The sequence below is a fragment of the Balaenoptera borealis genome (assembly GCF_965194805.1).
Source record: "Balaenoptera borealis genome assembly, chromosome: 4".
Taxonomy (NCBI): Eukaryota; Metazoa; Chordata; class Mammalia; order Artiodactyla; family Balaenopteridae; genus Balaenoptera; species Balaenoptera borealis.
The window spans coordinates 10,250,777-10,269,842 of record NC_138861.1 but is presented as its reverse complement, the minus strand read 5'-3'; the positions used below and the strand labels follow the sequence as shown (position 1 = coordinate 10,269,842).

Here is a 19,066-nt window from a genome sequence, read left to right as displayed (position 1 = left end):
ATTGAAACTCTATCCAGAATCTGCCCATGTCTCACCATCTTACCACTGGCAACCTGGTGCTGGCCAACTGGCCTTTCTCCTCTGGGAGTGTCACAGTGGTCCTCTAACCAGAGTCTCCCTGCGTTCAGCTCTGCCTCCCACAGTTGGGATTCAGTAGAGCAGCCAGAGTGGCCCTTTAAAGTCTCCCCACAGCTCAAAACCCTGACTTAGGGGGAGAAAAAAAACCCCATGACTTACAAGACTGTAATGATATGCTCTGTCTACCCGCTGCCTTCACTGTCCCCTGATTTCATGTCCTGCCACTCTCCCACCTTCCACCCCTTGGCCCCAGCCCCAGGACCCACTTAGGGCCCGAACACTTGCTGTGTCCACTGCTTAGAATGCACTTTGCTCTTTCCTTCAGCTCTGCTCGGTTGTCACCACAGCCGAGAGGCCTTCTCGACTTTGATAAGGTAAACACGATCATTACCTCATTAAGAGGCCTTCCCTGCCATCCCTCACTCCTGAATCACTCTGCTTTAGTCCCCCTGACCCTGCTTTATGTTTCTTCATAGCACTTCACAGCATAAATCAAAAAAATTTATTTGATTTTTGTCTGTCTCCCCCCAAAGAGAATATGCTTAATAAAAGCATGATGTTTATTTTGTTCAGTGCTATATTCCTGGTGTTAGAGACAGTCAGACACGCAGACAGCATGTGATCAACATCACACGTAGTGTGCCATAAGTATACGTTAGGAATCAATGTGCCCAAGATAGAAGCATGGCTAACGCTTGTTTATGACGTGAGACGTTGAGGGAGACATTGTCATAACCGATATAAATGCAAGAACATGAGTGAATATGGCACTGTTTATTATATTTAGGTACCAGTGAATCAAAAAGTAATGCAAGCAATAATGATTATTATGAACTTTGCTTCTGGAGAACATCAGAAGGCATCTTCTTAGCACATTCACACCCACCCTCCCCCACTGAGTGCTACGCTGGGCATTCTTCCACAGTCCCCCTCTAAACGTGTGGAGCAGTTATTAATCTTACGTGTAGGAAACCTCGTCTGTGGGGTGGCTGTAGGCAGACAATAATGGTGATATTTACCCCATATTTCTGGAAACGCAGTGCACATGGCAGATTCTCAGTATTACGGTAGCACGTAATTAATCGGTATGGAAAGAGGCGAGTAGAAATGTCATGCTAATAAAGTAAGGTCTTGACAGCACTGTCAATGTATTTGAACAGATTCAGGAGGTAAATTATGTATATTTAAGGTCCAGACGTGATGTGCTGCTGTCAGAGCCGCCCAAGTAGTGAATTAGTAGTGAATTCACCCAGCGAGTGAACCAGTGAATCTGGTCTTCCATCAGAGGAAGCAGAAATGCTCTTGGGTAGAAGGAGATATATATATTTTTTCCCTCATATTTATTTTTGCTTTTGGGAACCATATTTAGCGATTCTTTCATTCATGCCATACAGGATTTCATGGTATTTTGTTAAGTTGGAGATTCTCTGGATAGATGTCTCCCTTCCCATTTTTTGTCAGTCTTATTTCCTGGGAAATTATTCATTGTATTTCAGAATATTAGAAGTATGATCAAAGTACTGCTTCTTTTTCAAAGATGTCATAAATTCCTAACTATTTTGAATATTTTTTTTTGATCTGGTGTCTTCACACATTGCCTGCCGTAGGATTTGAGGTTTCATTTCAGAGCCAGAAAGAAGGGCAGGGGTGCATTGTCAAGGCTGTTGGAAAGCTGTTGCTGGTACCCGGAAATGCTGGGAATTAATCCACAATTTTAGAATGAGAGCACACACCCATGAAAACATCCAGACTCACTTTGGATTAGTCACCATAAAAAAAAACAAAAACAAAAACAAATAGGAGTACATTTTCTCTTAGTTCATATTTATATGATGTAAAGGCATGAGAAATGGGTAGTCTTCAATTCATTTTTAATCACTGCAAACTTAATTATTTCCATTTCTTACCTATTTCTGATAGGCAAGATCATAGTACAGTGGAAAATAATGCCATCATATGCAACATACCGCATGTCTTTATGGATTATCAAAGTATTTGGATATGATTTCTTTTTTAAATGTAACTTAAGTTAATATGAAAAACTTCTAGAATCAAGAAAGCTATTTTGCCCTAAACATTATAGTTTATTGAATCACATTGTTTGTGATCAGTAAGAAATAATTATTCTAATCATAAATAGAATGTTCTCCAATATGATTCTACCAAAGATTGAAATCTACACATTTTTGGCATTGCTGTTTTTGACAGCATCACTTATTCTAATATTCATAAAGGTTAGGTTTGGATTAGGGTTCATATTAAAAGACATTTCACTAAAACCTCAGTGTGTTCATAAAACCAAATTAATGAAGGTAAAGCAAAAAGTTATTTTGTTTATGTAACAGATACTTAACATAGCACTTAGCATGTGTCAGCTACTCTGTTTTAAGTACTCCACAACTGTCAACTCATTTCATCCTCATCACAACCCTACTGGATAGTTACTATTACCACTTACAAATAAGGAAACAGTTTAGTGAAGAGTCTGAGGTCACACAGGTAGTAGGTGGCTAAAGCAGGATCCTAACCCAGAAAGTGGCCCCCAAGCCTGCATTCTTACCCTGTGCTCTACGGACACTCAGTAGCAGTCTGTGACTTTCTGTGTGTTTTCTGTGTTTTCATTTCCTGTGATGGCACGTTACCTATGTATCTTGTAACGCTGACTAATCAGTGTTAACAATCAGTCCTCTTCCTTTGCATCTTATTTGCCTCACTTTTCTGTTTCTTATACTCTTGACTGGCTAAAGCAGCTGGCCTATCTAAATTAAAGAATCCAATGTGTATTAAATATAAGTGGATTAAATTTTTATTCTCTTACACATCTGTCTAAAGGATGGATTGTCATTATTCCCCTTAAGTATTTGCTGTAAAAGATTTGTATTTTCCTCTGACAGAAAGTAGTATACAAAATTACTTAAGATAGCAACTTCACTGTATTTAAATATTGACAAAACAAACAAATCTTTGAGAACTGAGGAGAACTTTTCACATGTCTGCTTGTGAATTCTGGCACATCATTGGATATTTTTGGCTTTATACAAGGTTATTAAGCTTTTGTATGAGGCACATATCAAATTCTAAACTATATTACGTGGGTGATTAAAAAGCTGTGTAAAAATTAAAAGTTTCCTTCAGTTTTCTCTGTGCACAGATTCCTGATTTCTAAGTTTGGTGTCACTCATGGTAATCCTGGAAGGTCTTTTGTATCAAATTTTATTCAACCAAGAGATTCTTGTTTTTAACAGACTTGAAGACAAAAGTCAAATGGAAGATTCCACTATGAATAAAAACCCAACCATTATCTTAATTTGTGTCATGAAAACACAAAATTGAAATACTAACCTATTTTATGCACTGAATAAAAAGCTTGTGGTTTTCAGGATGTCTTGAATAAGTTAGTTATTCTTTAAAGTCAAACGCTTGAGGATCAAAGAAAAGGCACAAATACCTCTTTATAATGCCGTATCTCAGTACCTGGGAATGATTTTCTGAATTAAGTGTTATAATGTATTGTACCTGTGTATCTTTGTTATTGTTACTGTAAAATATGCCTGAGAACATTTTTTGTTCTTTTTTCTCTCCAGATGACAGAAATGCTGCTCAGGAGAGTAGCTTAAGAGCCTTAATAAAAGAGCTGCCAGACACCCACTACTGCCTCCTCAAGTACCTTTGCCAATTCCTGACAAAAGTAGCCAAGCACCATGTGCAGAACCGCATGAATGTTCACAACCTCGCCACTGTATTTGGGCCAAATTGCTTTCAGTAAGTTAGTGAAGTTTTGCTGTTAATATCATCACATATCGCCTTTTCCTTTACAACTGCCTGAAATCACTGCAATGTAGAAGCATATTTCAGACTAAAAAGTCAACCAATTTATGTTGGAGAAGTTCCATTTTTGGTATTGGGCATTTTAGCCTTTTTTTTCATCCCAGTTTTGAAGAAGGAAGCTATGCCTTCTTATGAAACTGTAATTTGTAATGTTTCAAACAACCTCATTTAAAATTCTGGAAATGAGTTTTACTTTCATTAAAATGGACATTTAAAAAAATCTAATCTTAAACATTGATTAGAAAAAAGGGAAGGAGTTTGATATAGTATGTAATTTTTTTAATAGTGATAAAGTTCAAATCATTGCTAATAGATGGAAAATAACAAGCAGAATATGTCAGTGAGAGAAAAATGTAACCTCAGCTACATTTATTCATTTTCTAGGAATAGACTAGAAATAAACTAGACTCCTTGGTAGGTGCTATATTTCTAGCCACAGAACTTTGGTAAAACTTTATATTTTCCCTGTTATTCCTTAAAGCTCTTTAATCATTGATACATGAACCATGATCTTGTAAACCAGAGATTTTGCTTTTAACTCTCCTATTAATACCTCTGATATCGGACATGTTCCTTCTACTTATAAGGAGAGAGAAAGAAAGAACACTCACACTTTAAAGCTCTCAGAAGTTCTCAGCAAGTTTTTTTTGTTTGTTTGTTTTTTAAATAGTATATCTGCTTATCCACTCCATTTATCTACAGACTCATTCAGCTGCCCGGAACTAGTAATATTACAGTCCTTAGAATGACTCTAAATATAAACTCTGGCTTAGATCGTAGTGACTGTGGAGAGAAATTCTACCTTGAATAACTAATCCCCCTTGTAACCTTAGAGAATTACATTTTAAATAATGGCATAGGATATGTTAGGGTCTTGTGAATAGATATCTCAGACACGGGCTCCACTAATATTCAGGAGCCCTGTGATAGTAAAAAGACGGTATTTGTTCTTTTTACACTTATCTGCAGAGTAAACCTTGGGTGACCTACGTGTAAGAAATAAAGGTAAGTAGAAAACTGTTCAGTAATTTTGAAACCCTAGATTCTAGAAGAGGTGAAAATGAATTTGTAAATAGAATGCTTATTTAATGACATACGTATCATACTTCATTGCTGACTTGTTGGATTGGGCTTGACCTGGAATTTCTGGTAACCTGCTTCAATTAGTCAATCATAATATCCAGTAAGAAATGAGTTATATGGTCTTTTAATCAGTATAGCTTTTCAAATTTTTTTATTGTGGTAAAATAAACATAAAGTTTACCATTTTTACCATTTTGAGTATGCAGTTCAATGGCATTAAGTACATTCACATTGGTGTGATCTACTAATTGATGTGTATTCCTAAACTTTTGGATTTTGAAGTCACTATTAGGTACTTTTCTCACTGAAATAGAGTATAATAGTTATAGCAGGTAGTGTTTATTAAGAACTTACTAAGTACTGTACTCATTTATCTGATTGAGTCCAAAGAGGGAGAGATGGTTTATTTTGAACTTGAAGTTCCCCGATTTAGGACAAGAAAATAGTTACTTCAGTTCCTGTGACCACAGTTAGGTCAATGACCACAGTTAGTCCATAACTGTTATAAAAATCATCAGTAGAAAGCCTGCCATTTAAGGACACTTCTCTCACCATGAACCACTGAAAGACAAATGAAATACTTTTCAGTAACTTAGGTGAATACAATGTATACATTATATGGTCAGTAGAGGAGGATTTTTTTCTGAAAAGGGGAAATCCTCATGAAATATTATCTTTTTAAAGGCTATAAACTTTAGATACAGAGTGATATTGTTATGAAATATACAATAATAAAACTGGAAGGAATATACCAATAATATATGATTGGTATTCTGGATGCTGGGCTTCTTGGTGACTCTTAATTACCAGGTTTTCAACATGTACTTCCAGTTATGGGTTATTAAATCTAGATGATTGGGTAATATTATCACTGTAAAATATTCAAACAATGTAGAGGTATATAGAATAAAAATATCATCCATTAGTTCCTCCCATTCCAACCTCTTCTCTTTAGAGATAAAATCAGTAAAATACGTACCGGTAGATACGTATCCTTCTTTTTTGGGGGGTGGGCACGCTGTGCAGCGTGCGGGATCTTAGTTCCCCCAAGAGGGATGGAACCCGTGCCCCCTGCAGTAGAAGCGCGGAGTCCTAACCACTGCACCACCAGGGAAGTGTCCCCTGCTTCTTCTTTTTCAACATAACCATAAATCTTTTTTTTTTTTTTTTTTTTTTTTGGCCATGCTGCGTGGCATGTGGGATCTTAGTTCCCTAACCAGGTTTTGAACCCGCCCTCTGCGGTGGAAGGGCAGAGTCCTAACCACTGGACTGAGGGGGAAGTCCCATAAATCTATTTTTAAATATAAATGGGATTAAGATGCATATATTGTGAAGCTTGATTGTTTTTATGCTAACACTAGAACTTTTAATGACAAAATATTTATATACCTCATTCTTTTAACTATTAAAAGTGTGAATTTGTTCTAACTCAACTATCCCTCCATTAATGAGCACTGAGGTTGTCGATTTTTTGATATTAAAACGGAGTTGCAGTGTGCATCCTGAGTGTGACTCTTTATGTACACTGTCTTATTGCTTTGTAGAAGCTCTTTAGGTCTCCTGTCCGTTATAAAGATTACAAACATTTTCTCCCATTCTGTTGTTTGCCTTTTAGCTTTATTTATGGTGCTTTATAAATTTTTTTGATTTTAATTTACTTCATGTGTCAACTCTTCCTCTTTTTATCAGAATTTAGGTCTTAATAATATTTCTAAATAATATTAATAATGTCTTGCTTAATGCTAATAATATCATAAAGGTATTTCAAAACATTTTTCTTTTGTCATATTTATAGGCTTTTATGATTAGGTTTTTACTTTATCTAGAATTTATTTTTTAATGAACTAATTTATTTATTTATCTATTTTTGGCTGCGTTGGGTCTTCGTTGCTGCGTGTGGGCTTTCTCTAGTTGCGGCGAGTGGGGGCTACTCTTCCTTGTGGTGCGCGGGCTTCTCACTGCTGTGCCTTCTCTTGTTGCAGAGCACGGGCTCTAGGCACATGAGCTTCAGTACTTGTGGCACGTGGCCTCAGTAGTTGTGGCTCATGGGTTCTAGAGCACAGGCTCAGTAGTTGTGGTGCACCGGTGTAGTTGCTCCGTGGCATGTGGGATCTTCCCGGACCAGGGCTCAAACCCGTGTCCCCTGCATTGGCAGGCAGATTCTCAACCACTGCACCACCAGGGAGGTCCTAGAATTTATTTTTGTATATATCACATATGGATCCAGTCTGATTTTTCATCAAGTAGATAGCTAATTGTTACCAAATCATTCATTGAGCAGTACATCTCTTTGCTAATTTACAGTGCCAACTCAATCACATATTAACTTCCTACACATACATGAGTTTGTTTCTGGTGTTTGTATGGATTCTTCCTGTTTTCCATATTTCTATTACATTTACCCTTTCAGAGGAATTTTAGAGTCTCCATGGTAAGTGGTATCTCATTGTGGTTTTGATTTGCATCTCCCTGATAACTAATGACATTGAATATCTTTTCATGTGCTTATTGGCCATTTGTGTATCTTTGGAAAAATGTCCATTCAGAGCCTCTGCCCATTTTTAGTTGGATTTTTTGTCTTTATTATTGAATTGTAAGAGTCTTTTCTACATTTTGGGTATAAGTCCCTTATCAGATATAGGATTTGCATATATTTTCTCCTATTCTATGAGATGTCTTTTCATTTTCTTGATTGTGTCCTTTCAAACACAAAATTTTAAATTTTGATAAAGTCCAATATATCTAGTTTTTCTTTTGTCACTTATGCTTTTGGTGTTGTATCTAAGACAATTTTGCCCAACCCATGAAGACTTTTTTAAGAGCTTTATTGTTTTAACTCTTACACTTAAGTCTATGGGGTTAATTTGAAGTTAATTTTTGTGTGATGTAAGGAAGGAGTGCAGCTCCATTCCTTTGGATGCAGTTGTCCTAGTACCATTTGTTGAAAAGACTGTTTTTCTCCATTGAATTGTCTTGGCACTCTTGTCAGAAATTGGTTAACCATATGGTTAGGGTTTATTTATGGACTTTCAGTTTTATTCCATTGATCTATTATATATCTATCTTTATGCGGTTACCGCACTGTCTTGATTCCTATGGCTTCTTAGTAAGTTTTGAAATCAGGAAATGTCCATCTTCCAACTTCGTTCTTCTTTTTCAAGATTGCCCCTTGCATTTCCATATAAATCTTAGGATCATATTGTAAATTTCTGCAAAAAAAAAAAGCCAGCTGGTGTTTTGATAGGAATTCTCTTGAATATGTAGGTCAATTTTGGGAGTATTGCCAGCTTAACAATATTGAATCTTCCAATCTATGAACATGGGATGTCGTCTTTCTACATACTTATGTCTTCTTTAATTTCTTTCAACAATGTTTTATTGTTTCCTGAGCACAAATTTCATACTCTTTTGTTAAATCTATTCTTAAATGTGTATTCTTTTAGATGCTATTCTAAATATGTTTTCTTAATTTTATTTTCAGATTGTTCATGGCTAGTGCTAACGTAGTTTTAATTTGCATTTATTTTATTATAAATGAAGTGGAACATCTTATATTTAAGGGCCATTTGTGTATCTTTCTCTCGATGTGTTTGTTCGTGTTTTTGCCCATTTTCCTATCAGGTCCTCAGGTTTTTTTTTTTTTTTCTCTTGTTGGATATTTATTTATTTTGCTCTCTTTTTTCCTCTAGTAAACACATTTAAAACTCTGATTATCTGTCAGTCTCATTTTGTCCCATCACATTCAATATTATTGTATCTCTTCTTGTCATAGTTTGGATTGTCCAAGTTCTAAGCCCTGAGACTAAGGTTTCAAGCAGGAGTTTTCTTGGGTAGTGCTCTTTGGAACCATACCTGTAAGGAATAGAGGGAAGAAGGATTAGGCAGAAGTTAAACTGCTCTACAGTGGTAACAGAGGCCTCACTCAGTCCCAGCATTACTTAGAAGCTGGGATGGCTTTTCAGAGATACCCTAAATTGAGTCAAGGAGGTTGGTCCATTTACCCCATCTCCATCAGTCACTGGAAGTGAGCTGTGCCCAGGGAGGTGGTGTAATCTTAGGGGAGGGACTTGGCTATGAGCCATAAGTAGGCGACACTCTCGGCACCTGGGGTAATGAATATTTCTGGTATGAAGGGGCATGTGAGGCCCACAAAGTCCACTATATTTGTATACTAATGTTTTTGTAATATACTACGGTACAGTAATACATATTTTTCTATGAAAATTTCAGCAAATTTTAGACTGTAAGTTGTATATGGTTTTTCTAGGGAGATCCCTAATATTCTAGTTTCTAAGACAAGTACAAGTCCTCCTAAAGAATGTTCTTAGAGATTAGAAGCAATTGCTTTCCTAAGTTTTGAAAATTATTAAAATGGGTACTGGATTTTCAGTGGTTTGGATAACATGACATAACAAAAGAATGTTATTCTAGTCCTTGTTCTGTCATTTGATAGGTGCGACCTTCTGTGTTATTTATTTTTCTGTTAAGTTTTCTGTAAAATGGGACCTGTAGAGTTTGCTTTGAAGCTTAAGTGAGACTATAGGAGAAAGTCCTGGTGCATAGTAGACAATTGGTAAAGTGGTGTTGAAATGTGTGTACATTTAACTGAACACATTTACAGTTGCATTAAGGGAAAGATGAGGTTTTATACATTTTACCCATCATACCGCTTAATGAAGTGAGCTCCTTAGAAATGTGAGGTGAGAGACATGACATTTTTTTTTACTTCAGTTGTCTTAGTTTTCACTTTCTTCTTACATATATTATGATCATACAGTATTGAGTATGCCTTTTAATATTTAAAGAAGGTATTTTTTTCTTGTCCAGTAAAACTTCTAAATACAAACCAACTTCTTCAAATTATCAGACACACATCTTGTGACCTCCCCAGATTGCCTTGGCACTATCCGCCTCCCAGACGAATCTGCCACCAGGGATTGACTGTTCAGCTGCCTTGGGAATGCTGGATCCTTCTCCTTGGCTGCTGCCTTGCAGCTGGGCCAACCAGCCGCCTGCCCAGAGCTTCCCCCATCACTTTTGGACTCTGGACTAGGATCTGAATTCCTGATGGGCTGCCAGAGGGGCTGGATAAGGTAACCTGAAAGTCTAGAACAGTTAAGTCCCTCTGAGTGAACCATAGCAGTGCAGAACAGGAGTTGGCAGGAAACCAGCTAGATCCCTTCTTTCACCCTCCCATGGAATACTGTATGCCATGGCTTCTCTCTCCTTTCAGCCCACCTGCTGAATTCCAGGCCATCAAACAGCACCTTTCAAACAAACTGTTGTGTGTCTTGGTGTTCTTTGTGAAATAGCTATGCACACTATTCATTGTTTCACATCCCCACTTGCCTCTTTTCCTCACCCATGTTGACCTGTCCCCTGCTTCCAAAGTTATGCACCAACATGCCCATCCTTGCCCCAGTCTCGGGTTTTGGTTTTTGTTTTTTGAGAATCTGCTCTAAGGCACTGTGCACCTAAGGACTCAGCAGGCTGCTCCAGTACAGGAAGAAATCTATTTTCTTAAGTTATGGTGAGAGTGTTGTACTTTAAGAATTTTAAAGAATAATATTGGGTATGCATGATTTTTTTTTTTTTTACATGCTGACTTTGGAACCTAATTTCCTCATAAACAGCAACTTCACTGTAAACATTTTACCTCCCCAGTATTATTATAGGAGTCCTTTGAGTTTGAAGTTTCCTTTGAGAAAAAGTATTCAAAGCTGAGAATGATGTTAGAAAAAGCTAAATATTTGTATTTACTCTTACTTATTATTAATTTAAAAATCTATTTGTTAAATAGACATTGATGAAGAGACCAAAGACCCCCTAGTGATGCTTTAGCTGAGTTTTTTTTTTTTTTTTTGGTTGTTTAATATTCTTGACACTCTGCATTAAACTCATTGTGTAGACTCAGTTTCCATCATTTAATAATATCAATAACATCAAAATTTAATATCCAGTAATTAAAACAAATCTGCTAATTGCTACCGATGAGTAAGCCATTTTGATCAAACTCGGCTTCATCCCTTTGCTTCCTTTGCCTTTTGTCTATAGATCAGGAAGTTAATCCTATCCCTTAAAACAAATGTTTCAGTGTTAATAAGGTAATCAGTAATATAGGTATTTCTGAAGCTTAAAGAGATAGATTTTAGATTTTGAATGATAAGGCCTTCCACATGTGCTTCTATCCGAAATATTACGTTTTTGCTTAGAGACAGCATAAAAATGGTTTTATTGGCCTCTTTCAAATGTTGAAAAAAAAAATAACACAGTAAGTTAATGGTACCAAGTCACTAACTTATAACCTGTGGTTACATGATCTGTGTGTGTGTATAATTAGGTATTTGGACATCAGTTAATATTAGATGAGATCAGCTAAATTTGTAGACATAAACAGGATGTGTAACCAGATAAGCCTGCAATGTTGCTGTCATCTTATCTGCTAACTGCTACTAAGAAGCTTTGTTTGGTTTGTAGCCCAAATGTTACTTTTGGGAAATTGGTCATTTGGATTGAAAAATGTAGATGGTTGATCTTTAAAAAAAATTAAGCCCAAGCCCTAGTCTCACATATTTATATATTTATAACCTGTTGACATATCTCTTTATAAACTGCAAGTTGTTCATGTAACTTTTATCACAATTGTATATGTTATCGTCATCCTCCATAAACATGTTTTTAGCAATTAAAGAATGGGTGAGTGGAAAGTTTGGTCTTTCTCTGCTGAAACCCGGACCAGCCCTTTCCCGTGGTTACTTCATTGCCTGTACTTCTGTGTTATCAATCACCCATCACTTCTAATTGTCTTAATTGACTTTCCAGTTGCCTTTTTTTTCAAAATGGGTATAAGTTTATTTTTTATTATAAAAGTAACATTAATTTAAAAAGAAAAGTTTTTTTCGTACCAAAAAACCACAAGTATAAGGATGAAAATGAAAATCATAATTCTACACCCACATTCAGTCATTGTTTATACTTCGACTTAAGTGCTTCCATATTCTTTTCTCTGAATGCTCACATATATATTTATATTTGTTTGATTAAAGATGAGGTAGTAAAATATTCCTGCTTTGTAACCCTTATTTAAGAACTTAATGTCATCTACTGTGGCATTTTTCCATGCTTATAATTTTACCTCATCATTTCTAATGACCGCATAGTGTTCTGATCTTTTGATCAATATCCTTTACTTAAGCCATCCCTATAAATGGCATTTCACAATTTTTTTCTCAGTGGTGATAACAGGTAACAATTATTGAGTGCTTACTAAGTTCCTCGCAATGTTCTGGGTGCTTTTCATTTATTTGCCAATTTTATCCTTAAAACCCTATGAGGCAAATACTATTATTGTCTGTACTTTACTCGTGAAGAAATTGAAGCACAGAAACTTAAACTTGCTGAAGGTCACGTGGGTAGGAAGAGGTTAGCGTCAGGAGTCTGGATCCAGACAGCCTGGCTTCTCAGCTCCAAGCTCTTAATCACCACTCAGTACCTGTTCCCCCTATAAACAGCATTGCAGAGACTATTATTGAACATACATTTTTCACACGTCACTAATTATTTTCTTTGGATGTACTTTTAGAAGTCGACTTGACTAGTCAAAGGATATTTGTATCATCAAATTTTTTCTTCATCAAGAGGTTGCACCAGTTCATGCTGGAGCGTCCACCTCTGAATGTCTCCCCTTTCCCACACCTTCTCCAATACTGATGTTATTATTTTTCATAGTTGCCAATATAATAAGTGAATATTATTTCTTGTTAAAAAAATGTTGCTTATTTGATTATTGTGAGGTTCAAAATATTTAAAAACCTGTTTTCCCATATAGTTTTTCTTTTGTAAATTGCCTTTTTACTTTTTTCAGGCTTTCTAAGCTGGTGAGTTTTGTTTTTGTTTTTGTTTTTTTTTGGTAATCAATTTGTAAGAGTTCCTTTTGTAGTACAACTATTAATCTACTGTTATATATTAGAAATACTCACAGCTTATAATTCACATTTAAACCTCATAATTCTCTTTGCCATAAAGAAGTTCAAAATTTTTATTAATCCTGTATATCAATTTGTGTTGTTTGGGTTTGATGTTATCCATAAAAGACCTTCTACCTCAAGGTTGTAAGAATATTTACTTATATTGTCTCAATATTTTTGCAGTTTCATATTTTGATAATTAAACCTTGAGTATATGTGAACATTAGAAAAGTTATGATATGGGAATCTAAAGTTATTAAATATTCTCCTATATTTTATCATAGCATATTTATAATTTTTAAAATATTTAGATACTGAATTCTAGTGAAATTTACTTTGGAATAAGGTATGCTTTAAGAATGTAATTTTAAAAAAATGTAATTTTTCACTGAAATAATTAGCCTGCTAACCAAACACCTAGAGAGTAATTCATACTTTTCCAAGTGATTCAAAAAGTCACTTTTGTCATTACTATATCAAATTTTTAGATATATTTTGGCCTTATCTGGGCTCTCTTCCCCTACTTGAATGTGTCTGCCTCTCTGGTGCTAGGATCATACCCTTTCTATTTTAATGTCATGAGTGATATTCTTCCACTTAATTCTTTTTCAGGATTTTCCTGGATAATTATGTGCATATATTCTCCTAGAACATCAGAATATTTTTCTAGATTGAAAAATTCCCATTGAGTTTTAGTTTTAATCAGGTATAGTTTGAAATATTTAATATTGAGTCATTCATTCATTTAGTAAAATGACATATCTCCCCATTTAGTCCAATTTTTACTTACAGATTTTTTCCCTAAAGTTGTAGACGTTTGAAAAAAATATGTAAAGTTGTCAAGTATACGGTGAAAAATCATCCACTAATCCTAGGTAATACCAGTAATACTAACTTAAAATGTTTTGTCTGTTCCTTTCAGCTTTCTTTTTATGTATATATTCTTTTGTAAATTTTATGTTTTACATTTTATATACCTTTTTAATCCTACTTTTTTTTTTTTTTACAAAATATTAAATTATAATGTTTCCCATGTCATTTAAATCCTTTAGTTTTACATCTTTTTTGTTTGCTCATAACCAAGCTTTTTTTGTGTAGAAGATGACAGACTTATATATTAAATTCTGTGTGTATACAAAAAGTATATTCCTCAATTATGTATTTCTCAGGGTGCATCCATAAGCATAGTTGGTACTCTCATACTTTTATGGATAAAAAGCTGAAGTGTACAAAGTATCGATCTTTAGGATTACAGAAGCTAAAATAGAACTGAAATTTATTTTGGTTTTTTCCATTTGAAACTCTGAATGAGGCAAGAGAATAATCAATTGCTTTTCAGAGAGAAAACAACCACATTGATGCAGAAAGATTTCTACATTATCATTGTCTCTTGCTCAGATGAATAGAAGTATAGGTTGAACCATATAAAACTGCCATTTTTCTAGTTCAAAATGGCCAAATATTGCAATTACATATAATTAAATCTAATAGTAAGCTCAAGTCTACTATTCCCTTTATTATCAGCTAAGAACATGAGTTTGAATCATAAGAAATCAAATATACATATTGAAGATGATACTACAAATTCTCTATTAGCTGTTCTCTTACTTTTTTGCAGGAATAATGATGGTGTATAATTTTGTGTGACCCATACATAGTGTTCCTCCCAATATTCTGTGTGAAGGTAAAGTTTATTACTCTGGTTAATGGTGATAATGATGCATCAAGCCTTGATTTTTTTAAATGTAAGCAATTAGAAAGGGTGCTTTTTGACCTTGGTCTCACTAAAGAGATGGCAATGTACTAACCTTAGATCTGCAAGTGGTTGCAAAAATAGAAATAGATTGCTTGTTTATAGTATATGAGATAAGCAACCAATAGTACTGAAAAATGTCCAGGGTAATTTACATCCTTTCTCATGTGAAATAAGAATTTACTTTTATATTGCAAGGAGCAGAGATTTTTTTTTTTCCCCCTAGTACTCTTAGGTCAATACATTTAAGGTCAGTGCTGATGTGAGAAAAAGGGTAAAGTAGATGGCTTGCAGGTCTTTTACCCCATCAGTGTGATGCAGTGTTTTTAAAATGTGTGAACCCTTCTCTGGAATATACCTCTTTAGAGAATAACCAGGCTCAGTAGTTGAACATTACTGATTGGGGCCAGAGCAAAAAAATCTCTCATCCTTTTAAAAATAATAGCTTGAGTCCTTCAGTCTCTGTGGGAATGCAATAAATAAGCAATAACGTCTGCCTGACCGTTAATGATCAGCTGGGAAAATATATGGTCCAGGGTAAATTCAAGGTCCTTTAAGTCAGTTATTTATTAAAGAGAAATGTTCAGCCAGAAGTCATCAGCACTCCTCTGTTAAATACTGATTTAAAAAATGAAATTGCATGTTTCCCTTCAAAAATACCTTCAGAGGACTTCTACATTCATGATCTTGCTTATTCCTTGTATCAGTATTAGGAAGAGAGAAGGCCGGTTGATTTTATTTCACAAAGGCTGACTTGAGGCTCCATCAGATGGCTTGTGGCTGGATGTCAATGATTGGCTTCAAGTTATATAACTTGCAGGCAGGAAGACTAAGAATAGGATGTCTTCTGATTCCTGGCCTGCTGGGTCTTCCACTACATCACATATTTTCTCAGCTATAGAAGTTGTCATTTACTGCACCGTGCTTTATCTCAGCAGTCATGGGTTACACGCGGGATTAATAACCTTCATTGTATTCTTTGCCTTGATGTCCATACGTGTATAGTCAGTTTTTAAATATAACTTTAAAAAATTGAAGAAAGCATTTAAAATGAATATTCTTCTCTTCGGGGGGAAAAACACAAACGCAGACTCTAATAATTCTGCTTTCTCATTTCATACCTCTAAAAGAAAATACGAGTGAAAGCAAGATCAAATTACTAATGTAATGGCTGCTGTCTATAAGATTTCAAGTAAAAACTAGTGCCATATGTCTTGTTCAAGGGTAATCTTAAAAATAGCTATTGACCTTTTAAGCTTTTCGGCATCATCAGCCAGTAATGACAAGCAGCAGATTTAGGCATACATGCAAAAATATATAGATGTATATGTTGAGGCATGTTACCTCACTGCTGACAAAATCCAGTGACAAATTTATATTCTCAACATTACATGTGGGCGTGTATGTACACTTATGTAATAATCTCCAGAATTATCTTACACCCCCGTATCTGCCTTCTACATTTGCAGTTTCTTTTATTTTCCTCTAGTCTTGGAGAAGCAGAATTCGACTCCCCGCCTCTGTGATTAACTAGCTTTGCGACTTGAAGCAAGTCATTTAATTTTTCTAACCTTCTATTTGCTACTAGTTGATCCGTGAATTTCTTTTCAGCATTAAGATTTTGTTGTGACTTTAGTTTTCTAGAATTTTTATTTATTTGGCAAATTTATTCATTTACCAGATATTTTTTGAGTACATACTATATGCCAGCAGACAGTGTGCCAGCTCTTGGCCAAACAACATTGTTCAGACCCTCAGGGAGCTCATACTTTTGGGGGGGGGAACAGGGAGATTCCTTAAATTATTACTGAATTACAGTTGAGATCAGTGTTGCGGTGGGGTTTATAGTAGAGATCCCAGTCATGTGAATATATGAGTGTGTGTGCCAGGGAAGTGGCTTGTGACTCATTCAAATTTAGCTGACTTACAGTTCTCCCTCCCTTTTAATGTACTCAACATCCCCCAAGTTCTCTTCATTTCCTCTTTGGCTGATTTTGGTAACTTCTTAACTGGTTTTCCTTTTTGCTCTCAACTACTTCAAATCCACACTGTTGCTAGATTACCTATTTAAAATATAAATCAGATCTTCTCTCTTGTTTCTAAGACTTTCATTCAAGGATATTTCTTTTCTCCACCATGACATTCAAAGCCTTATAATGATTTGGTCCCTAATTTCTTGGGTAGCCTCACTTGTTCTCCTACTACTTCCTAAGAATTATCCATCAGGGATCTACAGCTAGGCAACTGTAATTAGATTAGAGAAAAATCTGGCTGAGCTAGAGTTTGGAAGTCATTCATTCTAATTTACTTCTTGAAGACAAAATGGACAGACTCTCCAAGAACAGTGGCATCTGGGAAATGTCTATACTAAGTAATGAGAAAAAACATTTGGAGAGATCAGAGGAATATAAGCTAGTGTAGCATCACCAAAGCCAAAGAAAATGGAATTTCAAGAAAGCGTGAACTATAGAGAGGGATCAAGGAGAAAGAGAACTGAGAAAAGTATCCTGGATTTGTAGATATAGAGATTTTTTAAATCATTAATTGCAGGCACATAATGACACTTTATACTGTTTCCAAAAGAACAGTCATCTGAATAACACTCATTAAGAAAACATTATGAGAAGCATAATGTTACATGGGGAAAAAAATAACTCTACCTCTGGGATTAGGGGAAAAACCCTCTGTTTCTAGAATGAGTAGTCATTTTAAGATGTATTAATATAAATTATGACTGACTCAGTTATTAAACTTGAGAACTTGGAAGTTCTCAACTTTTTACCATCACATACAGTCTTTGTTAAATTTGTCATGCCTCCTCTAAATTTTCTATTAGATAACAAAAGGGGAAAAATGCAGGTAGGTTTGTTCCTGAAGTATCAATAGAATGTAAATGATGGAGGACTTAGTTTTTGATGAGTTCTATAGAATCTGTGATCGAATAGTATGTTTGCTGTATACACAGTTGATTGGAATATTTTTGTGTTAGATTGGGCTCAGGTAGAAGGTCATATAACTTTGGTTTTTAAAGATTTAACTGTTACAATTAGAAAAAACTGAGACCCCCCCCATTCATAATTAAAGACTAATAGAATATTTAAAGGCAGACTGATCATATGGTATCTTGTTCTCCTTAATGTGGCCAACAAGCAAAAATTTGCCCCCCTGATGAGCCTAGAGAATTACCTTGGTGGGTCATGGGAACAATTCTGTGATAAATCAAAATGAAATAAGGCATGGTTCAGGTTTTATATAATTTGGTATAGAAAGACAGCATAGCCAGACTGTCTTGGTTTAAACTTGGCTTCATTACTTTCTAAGAGTAGGATCTTGGACAAATTATTTAACCTCTCATTTCTTCAGTTACAAAAGAGACATAATAATATTAGCTATCTTATATAGTGGTTGTTAGTATATATGAATATATATATGTAAGTGTATATATAGCTATATATCAGTATATATATTTATATAAAATATATGAAGCTTAGAATAGTTCCTGGAACATATTAGTATTATATATGATTACAGGTTAGTGATTTTCTAGAAAAGCAGATTCACCGCAGTTTGTAAATTTCCCCATCATGGGGCTTCAACTCACTTGACAGCATTGCGGCCACAGATTTGTCCTTAAAATAGGAAACAAGTGTATGTCTTGGAAGAAAGACGTCCAGGGACATGTAAAAGGTTAGGCACTATTATTTCCTAGATATAATTATGGTATTCATTTCTAATATAGATCAATGTAATTTCCTTGTGCATGGATTAATCTAGGGGATTAATCTCGCTTGTAGATGTACTTTTAAACATAGATGGCAAATATTCCTTGCATTTATTTCAGTGTATTGCTTTTCTATACCTTTTTTGTTTTCAAAGAATTTCCTAGGTTTTTTAAACTCTCTTCTTTTGACAGCCCCACACTGCATCACATCAAACATGTTAAAATGTACCCACAACCCATAACGTTATAATTTTTTTTTCTTTAAATATTTATTTATTTTTGGCTGCATTAGGTCTTAGCTGCAGCACATGGGCTCTCTGGTTGTGGCATGCGGGATCTTAGTTCCCCCACCAGGGATCGAACCCGCGTCCCCTGCACTGGAAGGCGGATTCCCAGCCACTGGACCACCAGGGAAGTCCTATAATTTATTTTTAAAATTGATTTCTGTTGAGCTGTAGTTGAATAATTAATATATTTTGTCGAGTTTTCTGTTTGGATTTTGGAATCCCAAGATCTCAAACATTTTCATTGTTTTGTAAAAACTCATCAGCCATAGGCTATCTATCTTTATCCATTTAGTGGAAATAATGGCCCTAGTTCACATTTTATAAAAACCAAGATGGCTCAAATAGCAGT

At 35.2% G+C, this 19,066-nt stretch overlaps 1 protein-coding gene across 4 annotated transcripts in view; it reads left to right on the top strand.

The window, feature by feature from the left end:
• Window positions 1-19,066, top strand: part of FAM13A (family with sequence similarity 13 member A) — a 365,856-nt gene that overhangs the window by 74,971 nt on the left and 271,819 nt on the right. For all 4 annotated transcript variants that reach the window (XM_082391636.1, XM_082391638.1, XM_082391635.1 and 1 more), the window contains one exon: window positions 3,663-3,840. In XM_082391636.1, coding sequence (XP_082247762.1) covers window positions 3,663-3,840 — 178 coding nt within the window. The remainder of the gene's footprint in view (window positions 1-3,662; window positions 3,841-19,066) is intronic.